This window comes from Oryzias latipes, chromosome 22 (genome assembly GCF_002234675.1).
Source record: "Oryzias latipes chromosome 22, ASM223467v1".
Lineage (NCBI taxonomy): Eukaryota > Metazoa > Chordata > Actinopteri > Beloniformes > Adrianichthyidae > Oryzias > Oryzias latipes.
The window spans coordinates 25230095-25246764 of NC_019880.2; the positions used below are offsets into that span (position 1 = coordinate 25230095).

Sequence of the window (16670 nt, forward strand, 5' to 3'; positions counted from 1 at the left end):
TTGCCCTACTGCTGATCAGGACAAATAAAAAAAACATTTAGTTTCTGAAAGAAAGAAAAATAAGAAACTATTAACACTGTAATTTGGGCTCTTTAACCATTACTTAATGACCATAAATCTTTTTTTGTCAAATAATTTCCCAGTTTTAGACCATATACTCATGAATGATTTATTTCTATTCAATTCAATGTCATTAGTCTTAGATGAAACTGGACTTTACCATGTTTACCCAGCACCATGAATGCGGCGCACATGCTTTCCGAGTGTCTGTGAACGCCTCGCGGTGCTGCTGTCTTTACTTAGAACTTAGAAAAGTTCTGGCTTCATTTTAAAAAAGTCTGCTGAACTTCATGGACCTGCGGGATCTGGCTGTGGGCGCGCTGGCCCAGAACAGGAGGACGGCTCTTCTGCTCGGAACCGGAGCCGCGCTCCTGGGACTCGTGCTCGTGTACAAACGCACGCGGAAGGCAGAAAAAAGCGTGCGCGTGGGCGCAGTGTCGCAGATTTTCATCCACCCCCTGAAGTCCGGCAGAGCGCGGCCAGTGGCGCTCGCGGAGTGTCAGAAAATGTGTCTGAAAAGCGGCGAGATGCTGGATCGGTGAGTTTGGCGCAAAAATGCGCGTTGAGACGCATTTAAGGCGCAGAAGCTGGGTCAGACAAATGAAAACACTCCCGCAGTGGAGTTCCTACCCTCTGTGAGCGTGACTGACAGCAGCTGTCACTCACTCACACCTGAGGTTCACAAACAAAGCACCTAAAAACGATAGAATTTGAACATTTCTTTATTTAGTCAACTTTGTTCTGGTTTTACGCAAACAAAAAACAATAAGCAGACCAGTAAAACTTAAAAACCAGCCATTCTGGAACAATGAATGATGATGCTTTTATCAAAAATAATGAATGTACAATAATGAAATAGGTATTCAGTGCAAATGTTCTAAGCAGATGTGTAAAACTCCTTTAAAAATGTATTTTCATAATTAAATTAATGATCAGTTTTTCTAAGTGGATGGTTTTTAACATTCAACTCTTAAAGGGCCATTCAGCTCAACTCTCTGACTAAAATGCAGTAGAAAAGACTTGTATTTATGTTATTGTTAATATAGAAAAAATGGTTTGATTTTTGAATAAATAAATCAAATAAGAAAACATAATTTCCTTTCTAAATATAAAACAGTTTTGACAAAGGTTTACATGACATCCTTTCCAAATAAAAGAGATCACAAAACCGATGGTGTGGATCATTTTTCCGATCAGTTAAAAAAAAAAACATTTAGGAAATTTACAAGATAAAAACCTACAATGTGTTTTTTGAAAAGCTTTAATAAAATGCATACATACATACATAAATAATTTGTGAACCACTGTGTTAAAGAAAGGTATCAGAGCAATAGTAGCTTATTTCTCTATAGAAGTCTATGGGATTTTGGCTGCTTGGAACCAGCAGGTCCTTCCTGTTTGCAACGCTAGGGGGGAGGGATTACTCCGTTTCATATGCAGTCCATCGTTATGTTTGTTTTTTGGGGGTTTTCTAGCACTTTTAGGTGCTTTTGGCTTGCCATACATGGTTTATGTGCAGCTCTCTCACATTATCTTTAATTACAGTGAATTGTACATGATGGGTTATTGTATTTTTGTGTTGGCCATGTTTCTATATTTATTCTGTATTTTGTCTTCCAGTGTCATAAGCCCATGCGGGCTGGGTATAATAGTGCATGACACTTAAATCAATCAATCAATAAATGTAAATATATATATTTATATATATACATTCATGAATTTGAAAACAGCTGAATCTGTAATAAAAGGCATTGTTTTCCAAACAGCCTTAATCAGTGCAATAAATGAAAACAATATGTGCTATAAAGTATTAATTGTGCTGGAACACAATACAAATGCATAAACACCTAAAAAAGTGACTTAAAGTCTTGAGTGTAGGTTTGTTCTACAGATCAGCTCGATTTGATCAAGCTAATGACCAAAATCTGTGATTTCTGGCCAATGGCTGCCATATTTATGCAAACCTGGAATAGCATTAGTTCCACAGCGTTTGCTGGTGTCGTTGAGTTTCAGACTGATGTTTGCCCTTCTCTGTAGACACTGGATGGTGGTGACTGAGGATGGTCACATGGTCACGGGCCGGCAGGAGCCTCGCCTGGTTCTGGTGTCCCTGACCTGTGAAGGAGGTCAAGTGAGTCTGAACGGGCCGAACATGGAAGAGCTGAAGCTCCCCATCCATCAGCCGGACAATCCTGTCATGGACTGCAGGTTCTCCTTTGTTTTTAATGACATAACCCCTCTTTACATACACTTTGTGTAAAAACATCTTCAGCTCCTAAATCAGTGATTTGGAAGTCCATTTAAAGGTTGTTCAAACTCAACCTACATAAGCATGAAAGTCAGAGCTTGAGTTAGCAGCTTTTGCAGCCATAACTTTAATTATTTACTCTGTATCTTTAGAAAGGAAATTGAACCCGGTCAACGTTATTGTTCTGTTGCGTCATGCTGGCTGTGAAGAAACTCTGGACTTTGAACGTCTCTGATTCTTCTTTTTGTTGCTGTTTAACTACTGTACTGTCCTTCATGAGGAACCGGCACTTTTTGCTGCTGATTACCTGGCTCAGGTGTGTTCAGTCACAATGAGCAGACACCAGCCTTAAACGGGTATGGTGGTAGATTTGGAGGACTGGGGTTGGGAAACCCTGCTTTAAATGGCCTCCCAGTCTTTAGTTAGTAGCCATAGAGAGGAGTGCTGACATGACCTGAAGAAAATAGTCATCCACACCCTTTATGAGGAGGGAAAGCAACAAATATGAACTCTTTAACACCGGAGCTGTCAACGCCGACACGCGCTCTTTGACATACTGGAAATCTTTTATGCGATCAACAAGAATCAGCCTATAATGTGGCAGAGAAAAGTGGCCAGATTGCTAGGATCTAAACTGTTTTTTTTTCAGAAGAGGTTTAACAACTGCCTATTTAAAAGACTGTGGCACTTAACATGTTTCCAGAGAGGTATTTATTATTGCTAATATGAATTCATTAATTAGGGGGAAGGTTTCTTTAAAAACCTTAGTGGGAATTGGGTCTAAGAGACAAGTTGAGGGATTGGAGGACGTAATAACTGATATGATTTCTGCTTGATCCACAGCAGTGTTCTGTCAATACGACTAATAACAAAAAGATTTTTATTTTTCTTAGAGATTTCACTTGTTAAACATTCAAACATACTGTCAATTACAGTCATCATGCTATTCGCTTCTCTGAAATGCAGAGTTATATCCACATGTAGAGCAACTCCTCCACCACCTTTGTTTACTATGTTGAGATATCTGAATTCACAACCCTCCAAATTAAGGTTTTCTGCAGCAAACCATGTTTCTGAGACTATCACACTGAATCTTTGTGAAAAATGACGTGTATTATTGTTAAAATTTGTATACAACCTTTTACTATTGAAATGATCCATTGAAAACCTATCTTTAGATTTAATCTTCAAATTGGATTGCTCCTAAGTGTAGCTGCAGTTATCTGTGATGGCAGAGAAGAATTGGTTGAAGTCCCAGAGTCTGGAAGGAGAGCGGAGATGCACGGGATCCAAATAGCTTGAAGTTCATCCAGTGTGAAGTCAGGGATGGTTTGGGCTGCTCCGTCATCTGCTGACCGTCCACAATGTGCTCTCAAGTTCAGTCAAAGCAGACGTCCACTGGGAAATTCTCAAACGCTTTATGCTGCCCTTTGCTGACAAGCTGGATTTATTTAAATTTTTGTGCAGGACTTGGCATCTGCCCACACTGCCAAAGGGACCCAAAGCTGGTTCAATGACCATGGTGTTACTGTGCCTGATTCTTCAACAAATCTGTCTGACCTGAACCTGATAGAAAAGTCAATGGTTGTTCATCAAAAAGAGATAGATAGATAGAATAATTTAAAAATCAGTGGGTTAAATGAATTAAAAGCAATTGCTTCTTAGATGCTCTTGTATTGTCTGATGGCATGAGGAACAAAGATGTGAACAACTCAACAATGCAAATGACCTGAAAGCCACTACCCAAGCTTAACCCTTTGAGCTTTCACTCCATTCTTTCATCTACCGTAACTCTTCAATCGTTGACGTAATTCCAGTGGATTCTGAAGAAAAGCAGCTGCAACAATTTACAGTGGTGAAGTGTTGCAGCTGTCGTCTCTCCTTTGGTTCAACTCATACCTTCATCATTGTCAGCAGTGTTAGTTTTTTTTAAGGCTGCTATTCCAATTTTCTAAGCATAGACAAAGGCGTTCCACAAGGTTCTTCACTTAGTCCCCTTTTATTTTTTAATTTTCACTAATGACCTTCCAACTAAATGCATTGACAGCAAGACGGAAAGGTTAATGCTGTCGCTGCACACCTATGTAGAGCTTCAGGCTGATTGCCTTCATGCCACAAAGCACTGAAGCAGTCATTCATCCTAAGGGATGCCCAACCAACTGTTGAATGTAAAGAAACGACCATGGTTTTCAGAAGCCTGACCTTTGTGCTGAGAACTTCCTCTTTTCTTTAGTCTGATGTGATCGTCTTTGTCCGAAACCCTAAATTTGAGATATTCCTTAGCTAAAACCCAAAACATCTATATTGCAAGAACTAAAGCCTTAAAAGATTTTAATTTATTTGTAAATCTTCAGAAACGACTTTCACTTTTTTGATATACTGAAAGAAAAAAAGAGAAAGATCTTCACTAAAAGCTTCTGGGATGCTGTAAACATACAAGATTCTATAGTAAAATATTTAGTAGATGTGATGAATATTTTCTTAACAGTGCAGTGGTCCTTCTCTATATTGCGGTTCTCTTTTTGTGGTCTCACTGTTTTGTATGTTTTTAAGTTCAATGTTGAATTTTTTCTTTAAACAGCGCACCTGATGCACCACTGCATCCTGATTGGCTGTTGACCTTGTCCCGTCAATCAAGGCCAACGTCTTGTTTTGCAGAATGCGTTCAGTTTGCCTCAGCTACGTAAATCTTGGATCGCGATCAGATCTTTGATTGCATTTGTGATACTGGATTTATCTATGAAGATTTGAACTTTGAAAGTATAAAGAAGAGAGAAAAGTGTGAAAATGTTCATGTCTGTCTGAGAAAAGTGGATAAAGTGTCTAGTGAGGAGTTTTACAGACTTGAATCCTAGTTTGGGGATTTCACATAGGGCACGTTGTTTTTAAAACACAACTTCTGCGATAAATGAGAGAACTCTGTAGTTCTTGGGTAGGTCAGGAGTATGCAGAAGGAAAATCCAGACTGTACTGCAGGAGTTAGAGAATAATTGCTGTTCTCTTCCCTGTAAAATCATATGGTATCAAAGGTTCGTGTGAGTTTATGTCACATAATCATGTATTTAACTAAAGTTTGGAGTAGAACTGCTGTGTGTTGTCTATCTTCAGCGTCTACTTTTGAAGCGTTTTGCTGTTGCAGGTTGTTCGGCGCTGACGTTCAGGGCAGGGACTGCGGTGACGCGGCGTCCGACTGGCTTGGACGTTTTTTGACGGGGGAGAAACGCTTTCGCTTGGTCCATTTTGAGCCTCAGCTGAAGGCCAGGAGACCAGCTGAGAGCGAGCCTCTCTTCCCTAAAAGCGAGGTGCTGCCGTTGAGCCGTCTCCAGAGTCATTTCTGGGATGCGTGCAGATGGTCACGCGCCTGTCGTGTTTGAAACCTTCATCCAGGTGGTGGCGTACCCAGATTACGGACCTGTGATGCTGCTGTCTGAGGCCTCTATTCAGGATCTGAACAGCAGGTTGGGGAAGGAGATAAAGCCGGAGCAGTTCCGCCCGAACATCGTGATCAGCGGCTGCAAGGCCTTCGATGAGGTAACAGGAAGGAGATTTCTGTCAGACTCTTATTTCTTTAAAGACTTACTATGATAATAATGATGTTTTGGGCATTTTTAACATGTTCTTGTTGCATTTTCCTCATGATGGAGAGTATATTTAAAGAAAATTAAGCTTAAAATTGCATTTCTGAGGATTTCTTTATTCAAATCATTGTGAATAGGCAGCAGATGAAAAAATGCCGTTTGGAAAGAACAGATTTACAATGAAAGAACTAAATATTTCACCATTCATCCAATGGCAGCTAACAGCTTATAAAATACACACAAGAAAATGTTTGTCCTACAGAGAATATTTCTTTTATAGACATGGATAGAACACTCTTCTTGTGTATAAATTATTCATATGTACTGTAAACAAATGAAAGTATACAGATGTGTTCAGCACACATTTGACCCTTACTAACTATTTTCTGGTATGGTATTCTGGTGCTAATCCATGTTGTCAAAGGTTATCTGTGAAAATGATCACATAAATAAAATTAATGATTTTACTTACATTGTTTTCCACTTACTCCCATTTAAAAAAAATACAAACCTTGAAAAACATGTTTGGCCTTACTTTTTAAGTCCATATGTTTGATCCTTTTCCACAAAAAGCTCTATGATCTGTTGGAAAAGTCTTCCTTATTTTCCTTTAGTTTATATGAGTTTCTCCCTCTCAATGGAGAAAGTATGGAAGCGATTATGTAGCATAAATAAAAAGCAAAGTCAAAACCAGAAATGCTTTTTCATTTTCAAAATGAAGCTGCATTTTTTGACTCAAAAATATAATGAAAAAGCAATCCACCAAAATGCTTTTTCATTTCCTTCCTCAACACAGCTTATTCTGTCACTTAATTAAAATTAAAATGAAAATGGTATTTGACATTTCATTTTCAAGACGTTCCATGGTAAATGTGTAGCATAATTCATTTAGAAATGTCTAATTTGACCATTAAAATGGATTAATAGAAATGCTTTTTAATTTTCAAAATGTAGCTGCATTTTTTGACTCAAAATTAAAAAGAAAAAGCAATATTTCAAAATGCTTTTTCATTTTATACTTAAAACCGCTTATTCTGTGTCATAATTCAAACGAAAATGCAAAGAGGGGATTGCATTTGCATTTTAACATCCACCCCGCGCAAGTTGTCACAATATTCAATTCGAAAAAGCATTAGCAGAGGGGAGGCGGGGCGATGACGTCACTGCTCTCTCTGTGTGTCCGGCTGCTGACTGACGCACACACGCGCACCAGGAGCAGACTGTGTTAGCGGCAGAGACGAGGGTTTTGTGATGGTTGTGAACTTCTGATGAGTTTCCACAGCTTCTCAGGACTAAGTAACTGCATGTCTGCCTTCTGCGGTCCTCCTCCTGACGCACCGCGGACAAGCTTTGTTCTTCGGACCGCCAGCTGCCTTCGCACAGCGGAGCGCGAAGCTCCCGACGATCGCTGAAGGCAGAAATGCTGCTGCGATCTGAGAAACCATCATATGAATTTGTGTTTCCAGTGGTGTCCAGAACAAAATAAAGACTGATGTAATTCACAGATATTTACACCTTGATCTGCAGCTTCGCGATCGTCGGGAGCTTCGCGCTCCGCTGTGCGAAGGCAGCTGGCGGTCCGAAGAACAAAGCTTGTCCGCGGTGCGTCGGGAGGAGGACCGCAGAAGGCAGACATGCAGTTACTTAGTCCTGAGAAGCTGTGGAAACTCATCAGAAGTTCACAACCGTCACAAAACCCTCGTCTCTGCCGCTAACACAGTCTGCTCCTGGTGCGCGTGTGTGCGTCAGTCAGCAGCCGGACACACAGAGAGAGCAGTGACGTCATCGCCCCGCCTCCCCTCTGCTAATGCTTTTTCGAATTGAATATTGTGACAACTTGCGCGGGGTGGATGTTAAAATGCAAATGCAATCCCCTCTTTGCATTTTCGTTTGAATTATGACACAGAATAAGCGGTTTTAAGTATAAAATGAAAAAGCATTTTGAAATATTGCTTTTTCTTTTTAATTTTGAGTCAAAAAATGCAGCTACATTTTGAAAATTAAAAAGCATTTCTGTTAATCCATATTAGTTGTCAAATTAGACATTTCTAAATGAATTTTGGTACACATTTACCATGGAACGTCTTGAAAATGAAATGTCAAATACCATTTTATTTATCATTTTAATTAAGTGACAGAATAAGCTGTGTTGAAGTATAAAATGATAAAGCATTTTGAAATATTGCTTTTTCTTTTTAATTTTGAGTCAAAAAATGCAGCTTCATTTTGAAAATTAAAAAGCATTTCTATTAATCCATTTTTATGGTCAAATTAGACATTTCTAAATGAATTATGCTACACGTTTACCATGGAACGTCTTGAAAATGAAATGTCAAATACCATTTTCATTTTAATTTTAATTAAGTGACAGAATAAGCTGTGTTGAGGAAGGAAATGAAAAAGCATTTTGGTGGATTGCTTTTTCATTATATTTTTGAGTCAAAAAATGCAGCTTCATTTTGAAAATGAAAAAGCATTTCTGGTTTTGACTTTGCTTTTTATTTATGCTACATAATCGCTTCCATAAGAAAGATGTCCTTAATCTACGGCACCAGTGTAGCTTCAAAGCAGCTGCCAGCTCACGTCTGCCCCCTGCTGGTGAGGCCAGCCTCACCTAAAGCCTTTTCTGCGGGCCTACAGCAGTGTTTTCAGCGCACGTCTCTGTAACATTGAGCCCTGCAGTCAGACATGAGGCACAGCGCTTCAGAGCCTCACCCGGAGTTTCTGCTCCGTCTGTGATCGTGCAACACTCAAATTCTGCTATTTTAACCTCAGAAACTGTGGAAACTTTGTTGAGTTAACTGAAAATGTATATTTAACACAGTTCAGTGGAAAATAATATTTACTTAATTTACCTTTTTCTATTTTATCACGATTATGACAAGTGAGGCTGTGCCTCACTTGTCTCACCTGACCGCACGTCACTGATACATATATATATTTGATACATAGAAAACATGCTGGCTGGGTCACAAGCTCCCTGCTCTGATCCATTCTGATGCATCCACCTACAGAAAAACTGATCCATGAACATCTTTGTTTTCCTGGTCTGAGCTGGAATCTGGATCAAAACTTTACAGCTGGATAGCTCTGATATTAATCACCATTTTTGTTGTTTTGGGGTTTGAGGGGACTTTAAGCTAGCGGGAGAGAGTGTGAACAGGCGACGATGACAGGAAGTGGGACGGGCTTATTAAGCCATAACTCAGAGGTGAATCTTTGATGAACTCCTGCCACTCTGCAGAAACTATGTCCTAGAAAATGACACAGGTTTTTTTATTTTGGTCAAAAATGGCATAAACATGATTAAAACACCCCTGGGAACACTTTTACAACAGATCAATAGATAATTGGAGTGGGACATTAAAACACTTTTGGTCCATGATGTAGAACTGAGACCAGAACCGGGTCACCTCTAAACAGACAAGGTTTTGTTTGACTTTTCCCCTCTGCTTTTGCTACTTTTAAGTAATCCCTGATCTCTTCTGCCTCTGACTGCTTCTCCCTTCAGGATTCGTGGGAAGAGATCCAGGTTGGTAGTGTGCGGCTGCAGCGGGTGATGTCATGTGGAAGGTGAGCTGAAGCCGCAGTCTGAACACAAATGAAATTCGGATGTTTGCGAATGTGAGCAGATGACCGTGTGTGTTTAATGGCTGCTAGGTGCCTCTTCACCACAGTTGATCCGGAAACAGGTGTGATCAACAGGAAGGAGCCTCTGGAAACACTGAAGAGGTAACCTTTGACCCCAGAGAAGGGTCACGCTGACCCCAGCAGACCTAGCCCAGGCCAGGGTTTTTGAAACCGTTAGTGAACGAGTCTTTCTTTTTTACAAACGTTTTTTTTTTCTTTCTATAAACCATAAACATTGATTGTGCATGACAACTGGAGTGAATGCCCACTCCCCCCTGGCGTTCCAAACAGGAAATGCTTGCTGGCTCCAAAAATTCAAAGACTTCTATTGAGAAAAAAAAACAACTATTACTATTTTTTTTTTACATATTCTTGATAATCCTAATTTTTTCATTATATTTTTTTCTCTCTGTTATTCAAGTTAAGAACGGACCAATCAGATGCCTTAGTGAAAGGAGGTGGTCTCACGTCCAGCGTTCGAAACGTTTGACAGGTTTTTGTGTAGCCCGCTTTAAGTGGTGGGGTGTGGCCTTCCAATAAGCTCACTCTTGATTAGCGAGAATGGTTGCCATAGAAACGATGACTCAGACCAATTTGGACGTATCACTGCTCACTGATGTCGTTTGGGTTCAACATGATGACATCTGTATTGAAGAAAAATGGCAACTTGTTTGGTTGAAGTCGGAAGAAAGTTGTATTCTATAGGTGATGTCACACTCACTCCAGTTCTTCTATACAGTCAGATGCTTAAATCAACCGTGGCTGCACATTACACCGTTAGTTTGGTAAAGAAAAGTATTTTGGAAGCCCTGCTAACTTGGCCAGATCATCTTCTGATAATTAAAAACATTCAAATCAAAGATATAAATAAAGTTTTTGTGTGAAGACGATGGTTGAACTGCTCACTCTGCTCTCCCAAAATGGTGGCTGTAGCAGCTTCTTCTTCTGGAAGCTGGCTTAGTTTTCACTCAGCTTCTCCCAGACGTTAGGTTTGTTCAGAAAGCAGGAATGGAGTCTCTGCTCTCAGGTCGTCAAATGATCATCTGCAGCGCTGCTTTGTCAAAAACCTGTCTGAAGATGTTTCATCTTTGAGATGTGAAGTCCTCTGCCTCTGAATGCCGGGACTCTCCTGTAAAAAGAGGTGGGGCCTGAACTGTAGGGAGGATGTTTTGATGGTCGCCTGACGCCTCCTGTGAAACTGTTCCACAGCTATCGCCTGTGCCAGCCAGAGGAGCAGCACATCTACAAAAAGTCTCCTCTGTTTGGACAGCTGCACACCGTGAAGAGGGCCGGGGTGCTCCAGGTCGGCGACCCCGTTTACAAAATCAGCCGTTGAGTGTGTGAGGAGGAAGACGTGATTGGAGCACAAATCTGTGCAAATGTGCTCCAGTGTTAGAAGATAAGTCCTTAAATGTGATTCTAAAGAACTCAGATGAATCTGTGTTTGCACAATTTCAAAATAAAACTTTGATTATTCCAAAGTTGATGTTGCATCTTTAATGTCCAACCGAGCATCTTTGATCTGAATCACTGACTGTAGCTGAGAACTGATAGAAAATGGCCTACATCTGGCTCCAGCTTAAGAAGTCAATTCAGTCGCCATTTTTCTTTGTTTTTTCTTTTGTTTTTTCTTTTTAACTTGTCCTGTCCAACAGCTAAGCAAACAGATGAGAGCTGAAAGCTTTTGTGTTGGACATATTTGACTTTTACAACAGGGGTTATGAATCTTATGATACACCAGATGTATATTTAAATAAACCCTTTTTGTAATTTTAACTAAACTTTATTCATGTTGATTATTTTATTTTAATTTTGTAAATATTGGACCGGACAGAAAAGAAAAGGAGGAAAGAAGAGAGGGATGACAGATAAGGGGGGGGGGGGGGGGCGGTAGAGGGGTGATTATATTAGCGGGTATAAGATCATTAAGTGTCAGAAAGCAACAAGTTGCTGGAGCTTTATAATCACAACTGACAGGTTAAGATGCATGAAAAATCTAAAATGGGCGGGGCCTGTCCACATACACACTCAAACGTTACAAACACACCTGTTGGCTCCTAAAGTGTTCACACACAAGTCTACCTGGACATACTACCACTAACATTCACACACGCATACTTATGCATTCAGACTAACACATGTGAAACATTTCATTCAGTCACGCAAACTGTTTGTGCAATGGTGAGATAGCACCTGTGCTCCAGTGAGTGTTTATGTTCTTCTGGGGTGGATGATGGAATGTAAAAAGAGGGAGAGAACCCAGCCGCCCCCCCACCCAGGCCCCCACCGCAGCGGCAGCCGGGACCCCCAACGCCCGTAAAGTACAGCAGATGGAGAAAGACCGCCTACCAGGCAACCACACCCACCACCCCGGGCAGGGCCAGCAGGACCGCCACAGCGGCCCCCAAAGCCAAAGAACAGGGGGGGCAGGGGGTAGAAGGTGCAGTCGCCATTTTTCTGCTAAGGATCTTATAGCTGGTCTGGGATTTTGGCCTCTTGGCACCAGTGGGTAATTCCTGTTTAGAGGGCCGGGGGGGATTGGTCACTCAGTCCAGTTCTCATATTCAGTCAATGGTTGTGATCAAAGCAGATCCGTTTTAGTGACAAACCTCCACCAGGGGGCACTGTAACACCTCATAACCCAGTAAAGGTAATGGATAGAAACTAGCAGAGATGTAGCTTGTTTAAATTGAGAGGAATTACTGTCTCTTACCTGCTTTTTCATTGTTTTGAGTCTGTATGCTACAATGAAACATTTTACATTGAGGTGTGAGATTCTAAGAAACCTAGTGGGAAATGTTTTCAGGAACCAGATGAGGTGTTCAAGGTGTGTCAAAGGATTAGTCTGAACATTTTCTTCAGGAAACCTGCCTTTAGGACATTTTCCCAACTTTTTTTTCAATTTCTCTTTTCTTTTGTAATTATGATGACAAGCAGAAGCTCCACAGTTGCAAAGACATTTAACATTCCCACATTGCTGGGAAAACACCAAGATTTGAGCGTGTTTGTTACTCCTGACATCTGTTTTCTTGCAGGTTAGGAGAACAGAGCAGCTCTGAAACCTATTGACACCTGTTGCTGATTGATGTTGGTAACATTTCTGTGCCATCTTTACCAGTGACTCATATCTGTCTGTTTCCTCACAAAGTGTGCTTGTTGTGGTTTGTTTTTGGGCCTGAACAGACGGCTTCAGCCAAACGTTGTTGCTCTGAGAATATTCGTGTTTTGGTGCCACATTTCTTACACAGCTGAGAAACATCTATGTGCTTCCAGCTTCAAAGATCATCCGGCTCTCAGAATCTAAAGAACCCTTCTCCTCCCCTCGTACTTTTTCAGACGCACGCCTATTTTTGTGTTTCTCCGATGATTTAGAAAATCAGAAGCTCTAACATTTTTCTAAAATCTGCAGTGTCACGTGGAAGTGATGGACCTCAGCAACAGCAAATACTGAAAACAGCGAATGAAGGTGCAAAGCAACGGGTGCAAGTTCATCGTTTAGCCCTGAGCTACATTTTTCAGAGGGAAAGTTTGTTTTAAAAAATTGTGATCAAACAGAAAGTTAATGCTCCCCTTCCTAGCTTTGTTCAGGATATGCAGTTTCTTGGGGTGAATTTGTGCTTGTCTGCTTCATTCTTCAGTTCATGTAGAAGTGCTTGAATCCTGAAAGGTCTTGCTACTTTTGAGTAATCCCAGATTCCTCCTGTCAGTGAAGCTACAAGAAGAGATTACTCTGAATGAAGAAAACCCTCACTGTTTTCTCTGCTCCTGAAGTCAGGAGTCATTTGATGCTCTGTCGTGTTTCAAAGGAGGATGCGTGTCCAGATGTGAACAAGTGAGCTTCAGGAGGAACTTCTTTTATGAGGTGTGAAGAAAGACACCTGAGTGAACCTTGAGACAGTCCTGAAGGCGGCAGTAAACCCATAAGCATTCATTCTGTCTTTAAAAAGTTAGTAAAGTGAGTTCTACTGGAGTCTGAGGGCTAGGGGCATCATACCCGGGTCTGGTCTAGTCTGCAGTCGGGTTCAGATGTGGGTGGAGCCGTATACGGCTGTAAATCTTGGAGGGGGGGCACACCGGGGGTTTCCAGTGCCCCAGGTGGAAATGCTTCATCATCTCTGCAGTCACTTTCTGTCTCATGAAAGTCTACCCTATGGAAGCGATTGTGTAGCATAATTAAAAATAAAAGTCAAAACCAGGAATGCTTTTTCATTTTCAAAATGAAGCTGCATTTTTTGACTCAACATTAAAATGAAAAAGCAATCCACCAAAATGCTTTTTCATTTACTTCTTCAACACTGCTTATTCTGTCACTTAATTAAAATGATAAAGAAAATGGTATTTGTGGCTGAGCCCGGTCAGGCCATGTTTACAACACCTGTTGTGGACCCCCTTCTCTCCTGGGTGCCCTCCTCCTAGGCGGGGGCGGCTGGCCCCAGCCTTGCTCCTTCCTGGACCAACCCTGGGCCGGGTGGATGGCTGCCTGGAGCGTGGAGCGGGTCTCCCTTGGGGGGTCCTGAATCGTACCTGGGGTTGGGGCGGGGGGATGCCCAGAACTCCTGGGTAGTGATGAGGTGCTCGTCTGGGGCTGTGGGCGCTCCTCTCGGGCGGGGCCTTGCGTTGGGCCCTCCTGGCGCGGCGGGGGGGCTGCTCTCCTGGTTGGGCTGGGGCAGCACTCTCTTTCCCCCCATGCCTCCCTGCTCTCTGTCTCTGGGGGCGTCGTGGTGGTCCAGCTGGCCCTGGCCTGGGTGACGGATGGAATCTCCCGGGGGGCAGTTGTTCTCCATCTACTGCTGTGCGGGCGTTGGGGGGGTTCTGGCTGCCGCTACCACTGCGGCGGGGGTCTTGGTGTGGGGATGGCTGGGCACTCTCCCTCCTTCCTTTCACATTCCATCATCCATTTTAGAAGAACATAAAGACTCACTTAAGCACAGGTGTTAGCTCACCTCTACATAAATAGTTTGCGTGATTGAATGAAATATTTCACACTAGTTGGTTTGAAGGCATAAGTATGCGTGTGTGAACACTATCTGTATTGTGTACATGTTGACATGTGAACATTTTTTGAGCCAACAGGTGTGTTTACAACATTTGAGTGTGTTTGTGGACAGGCCCCGCCCTTAAAACTTGTATTACATCTGAACCTCACTGTAATCAGTATAACCATCCAAAAACTTGCTGCTTTACGCTGCTTCATGGTTTTACACCCCCCCATAATCACCCTCCTAGCCCCCCCCCCCTCTAACATCCCTCTCTCTTCTTCCCTCCTTTCCTTTTCCGTCCAGTGCAACACAAAAGTTTCAAATATGATTAAAATTAATAAAGTTTGGCCTTGATTACAAAAGGGGTTTATTCAGACATACCTCTGGTTTGTCATAAGATTCATAACCCCTGTTGTTAAAGTAAAATATGTCCAACACAAGAGGCCCTCAGCTCTCATCTGTTTGCCCAGCTGTTGGACAGGACAAGTTGAAAAAGAAAAAAAAGAAAATGGTATTTGACATTTCATTTTCAAAAAGTTCTCTGGTAAATGTGTAGCAAAATTCATTTAGAAATGTTTAATTTGACAATTGAAATTCACAGAAATGCTTTTTCATTTTTAAAATGAAGCAGCATCAACCCTGCGAACAGTGTCGCATTATTCAATTCCACTTAGCATTTCCAGAGGGGAGGCGGGGCGATGACGTCACTGCTATCTCCGTGTGTCCGGCTGCTAACAGACATGCTAGGAGCAGTGTAGCTTTGTGTTAGCGGTAGAGATGAGGGCTTTGTGATGGTTGTGCTCTCCTGATGATTGTACACAGCTTCTCAGGACTACGTAGCAGCATTTCCGCCTTATGCGGTTCTCTTTTGGACGCACCGCGGTTCGTCGAAACTTTCCCCCGGACGATTAGTTTTATCTTCGGACCGGCGGCCAGATCGCCGAAGGCGGAAGTGCTGCTAGTGCTACGCAGATATGAGGACTAAACCATCATATGAATTTGAGTTTCCAGTGGCGTCCAGACAAAATAAAGGCTGATGTAATTAACACATATTTACATCCAAGATAGTAATACAGTAATAAAAGGACAGATCCGTGGCTGTGTGTTGCTCCAAAAGATGCGTGTTGGTGCAAACAGCAAACGTTTAGCATGGTGAAACCTGCTATAGCTGTTGATGGGGCTCCAGCTGTCCTCAAACAGCAAAATCAGCGCCACGCTGCAGGAGACTATCTTCTAAATGTGCTGTTATTGCTGCTATGATTATTATTAAGGGTCTGCTTGCTCATAATGTTTGAAATCCGTACGGTCAGTGCTTTTTTTTTTGGCATCAAAGACCCGAAAGAAGCGTTAGCATTAGACTAATGCGTGCTAAAAACATTAGCCATGGAAAAACTTAACTCCAGGCGGCCAATCCAGCAATGAGCAACTTGGATTTAAATATGGGAAAAACATCAGCCTTTATTTTGTCTGGACACCATTGGAAACACAAATTCATATGATGGTTTAGAGTTTCTCAGGTCTTTGAGCAGCATTTCCTCCTCCTGCGCTTCGAAGATTCTCCGGAGAAGCTTTCTCTCTGGGCTAGCGGGCCAGGTTTAGCTCAAAGAGCAAGTCCGAGGGGAGAAGCTTCGAACCGCGCGGACAGCGGAGCTTCCGAAGGAGGCTGTGGTCCCAAACTCCGGATAGCATAAGGCGGAAATGCTGCTACGTCGTCCTGAGAAGCTGTGTAAAATCACCAGGAGTGTCACAAAGCCATCTCCCCTGCCACTAACACAAAGCTACAAGCCTGGTAGACTGCTCCTAGCATGTCTGTGTCTGTTAGCAGCCGGACACACAGAGATAGCAATGACGTCATGCCTCCCCTCTGGAAAATGCTAAATTGAATTGAAATATGCGACAGTATTCGCAGGGTGGATGTTAAAATTAAAAAGCAATCCCCTCTTTGCATTTTCGTTTTAATTATGACACAGAATAAGCAGTTTTTAAGTAGAAAATGAAAAAGCATTTTGAAGTATTGAATTTTCATTTTAATTTTGAGTCAATTGATGCTGCTTCATTTAGAAAATGTAATAGCATTTCTGTTAATCCATTTTAATTTGTAAAATTAGACATTTCTAATTGAATTTTGCTACACATTTACCAGAGAACTTTTTGAAAATGAAATGTCAAATACCA

The 16670-nt window shown here is 41.8% G+C and overlaps 1 protein-coding gene across 1 annotated transcript; it reads left to right on the forward strand.

Annotated features, from left to right (window-relative positions):
• Positions 1–266: 266 nt before the first annotated feature.
• LOC101158651 (mitochondrial amidoxime-reducing component 1) lies at positions 267–10997 on the forward strand. Its single transcript, XM_004082782.4, has 7 exons — positions 267–598; positions 2098–2268; positions 5448–5610; positions 5696–5839; positions 9398–9459; positions 9547–9618; positions 10726–10997. Exons 1-7 carry the CDS (start codon positions 351–353, stop codon positions 10850–10852), a joined length of 987 nt encoding a protein of 328 aa, XP_004082830.1. The 5' UTR covers positions 267–350; the 3' UTR covers positions 10853–10997.
• The last annotated feature ends 5673 nt before the right edge of the window (positions 10998–16670 follow it).

What these genes read in the sequence shown, in the direction of transcription:
- LOC101158651 (XM_004082782.4), top strand. Translation starts at nt 351, where the DNA reads ATGGACCTGCGGGATCTGGCTGTGGGCGCGCTGGCCCAGAACAGGAGG. An exon ending in GCTGCAAGGCCTTCGATGAG is followed by an intron (nt 5,840 to 9,397) that starts GTAACAGGAAGG and finishes TTCTCCCTTCAG; the next exon opens with GATTCGTGGGAAGAGATCCA. An exon ending in CGGGTGATGTCATGTGGAAG is followed by an intron (nt 9,460 to 9,546) that starts GTGAGCTGAAGC and finishes AATGGCTGCTAG; the next exon opens with GTGCCTCTTCACCACAGTTG.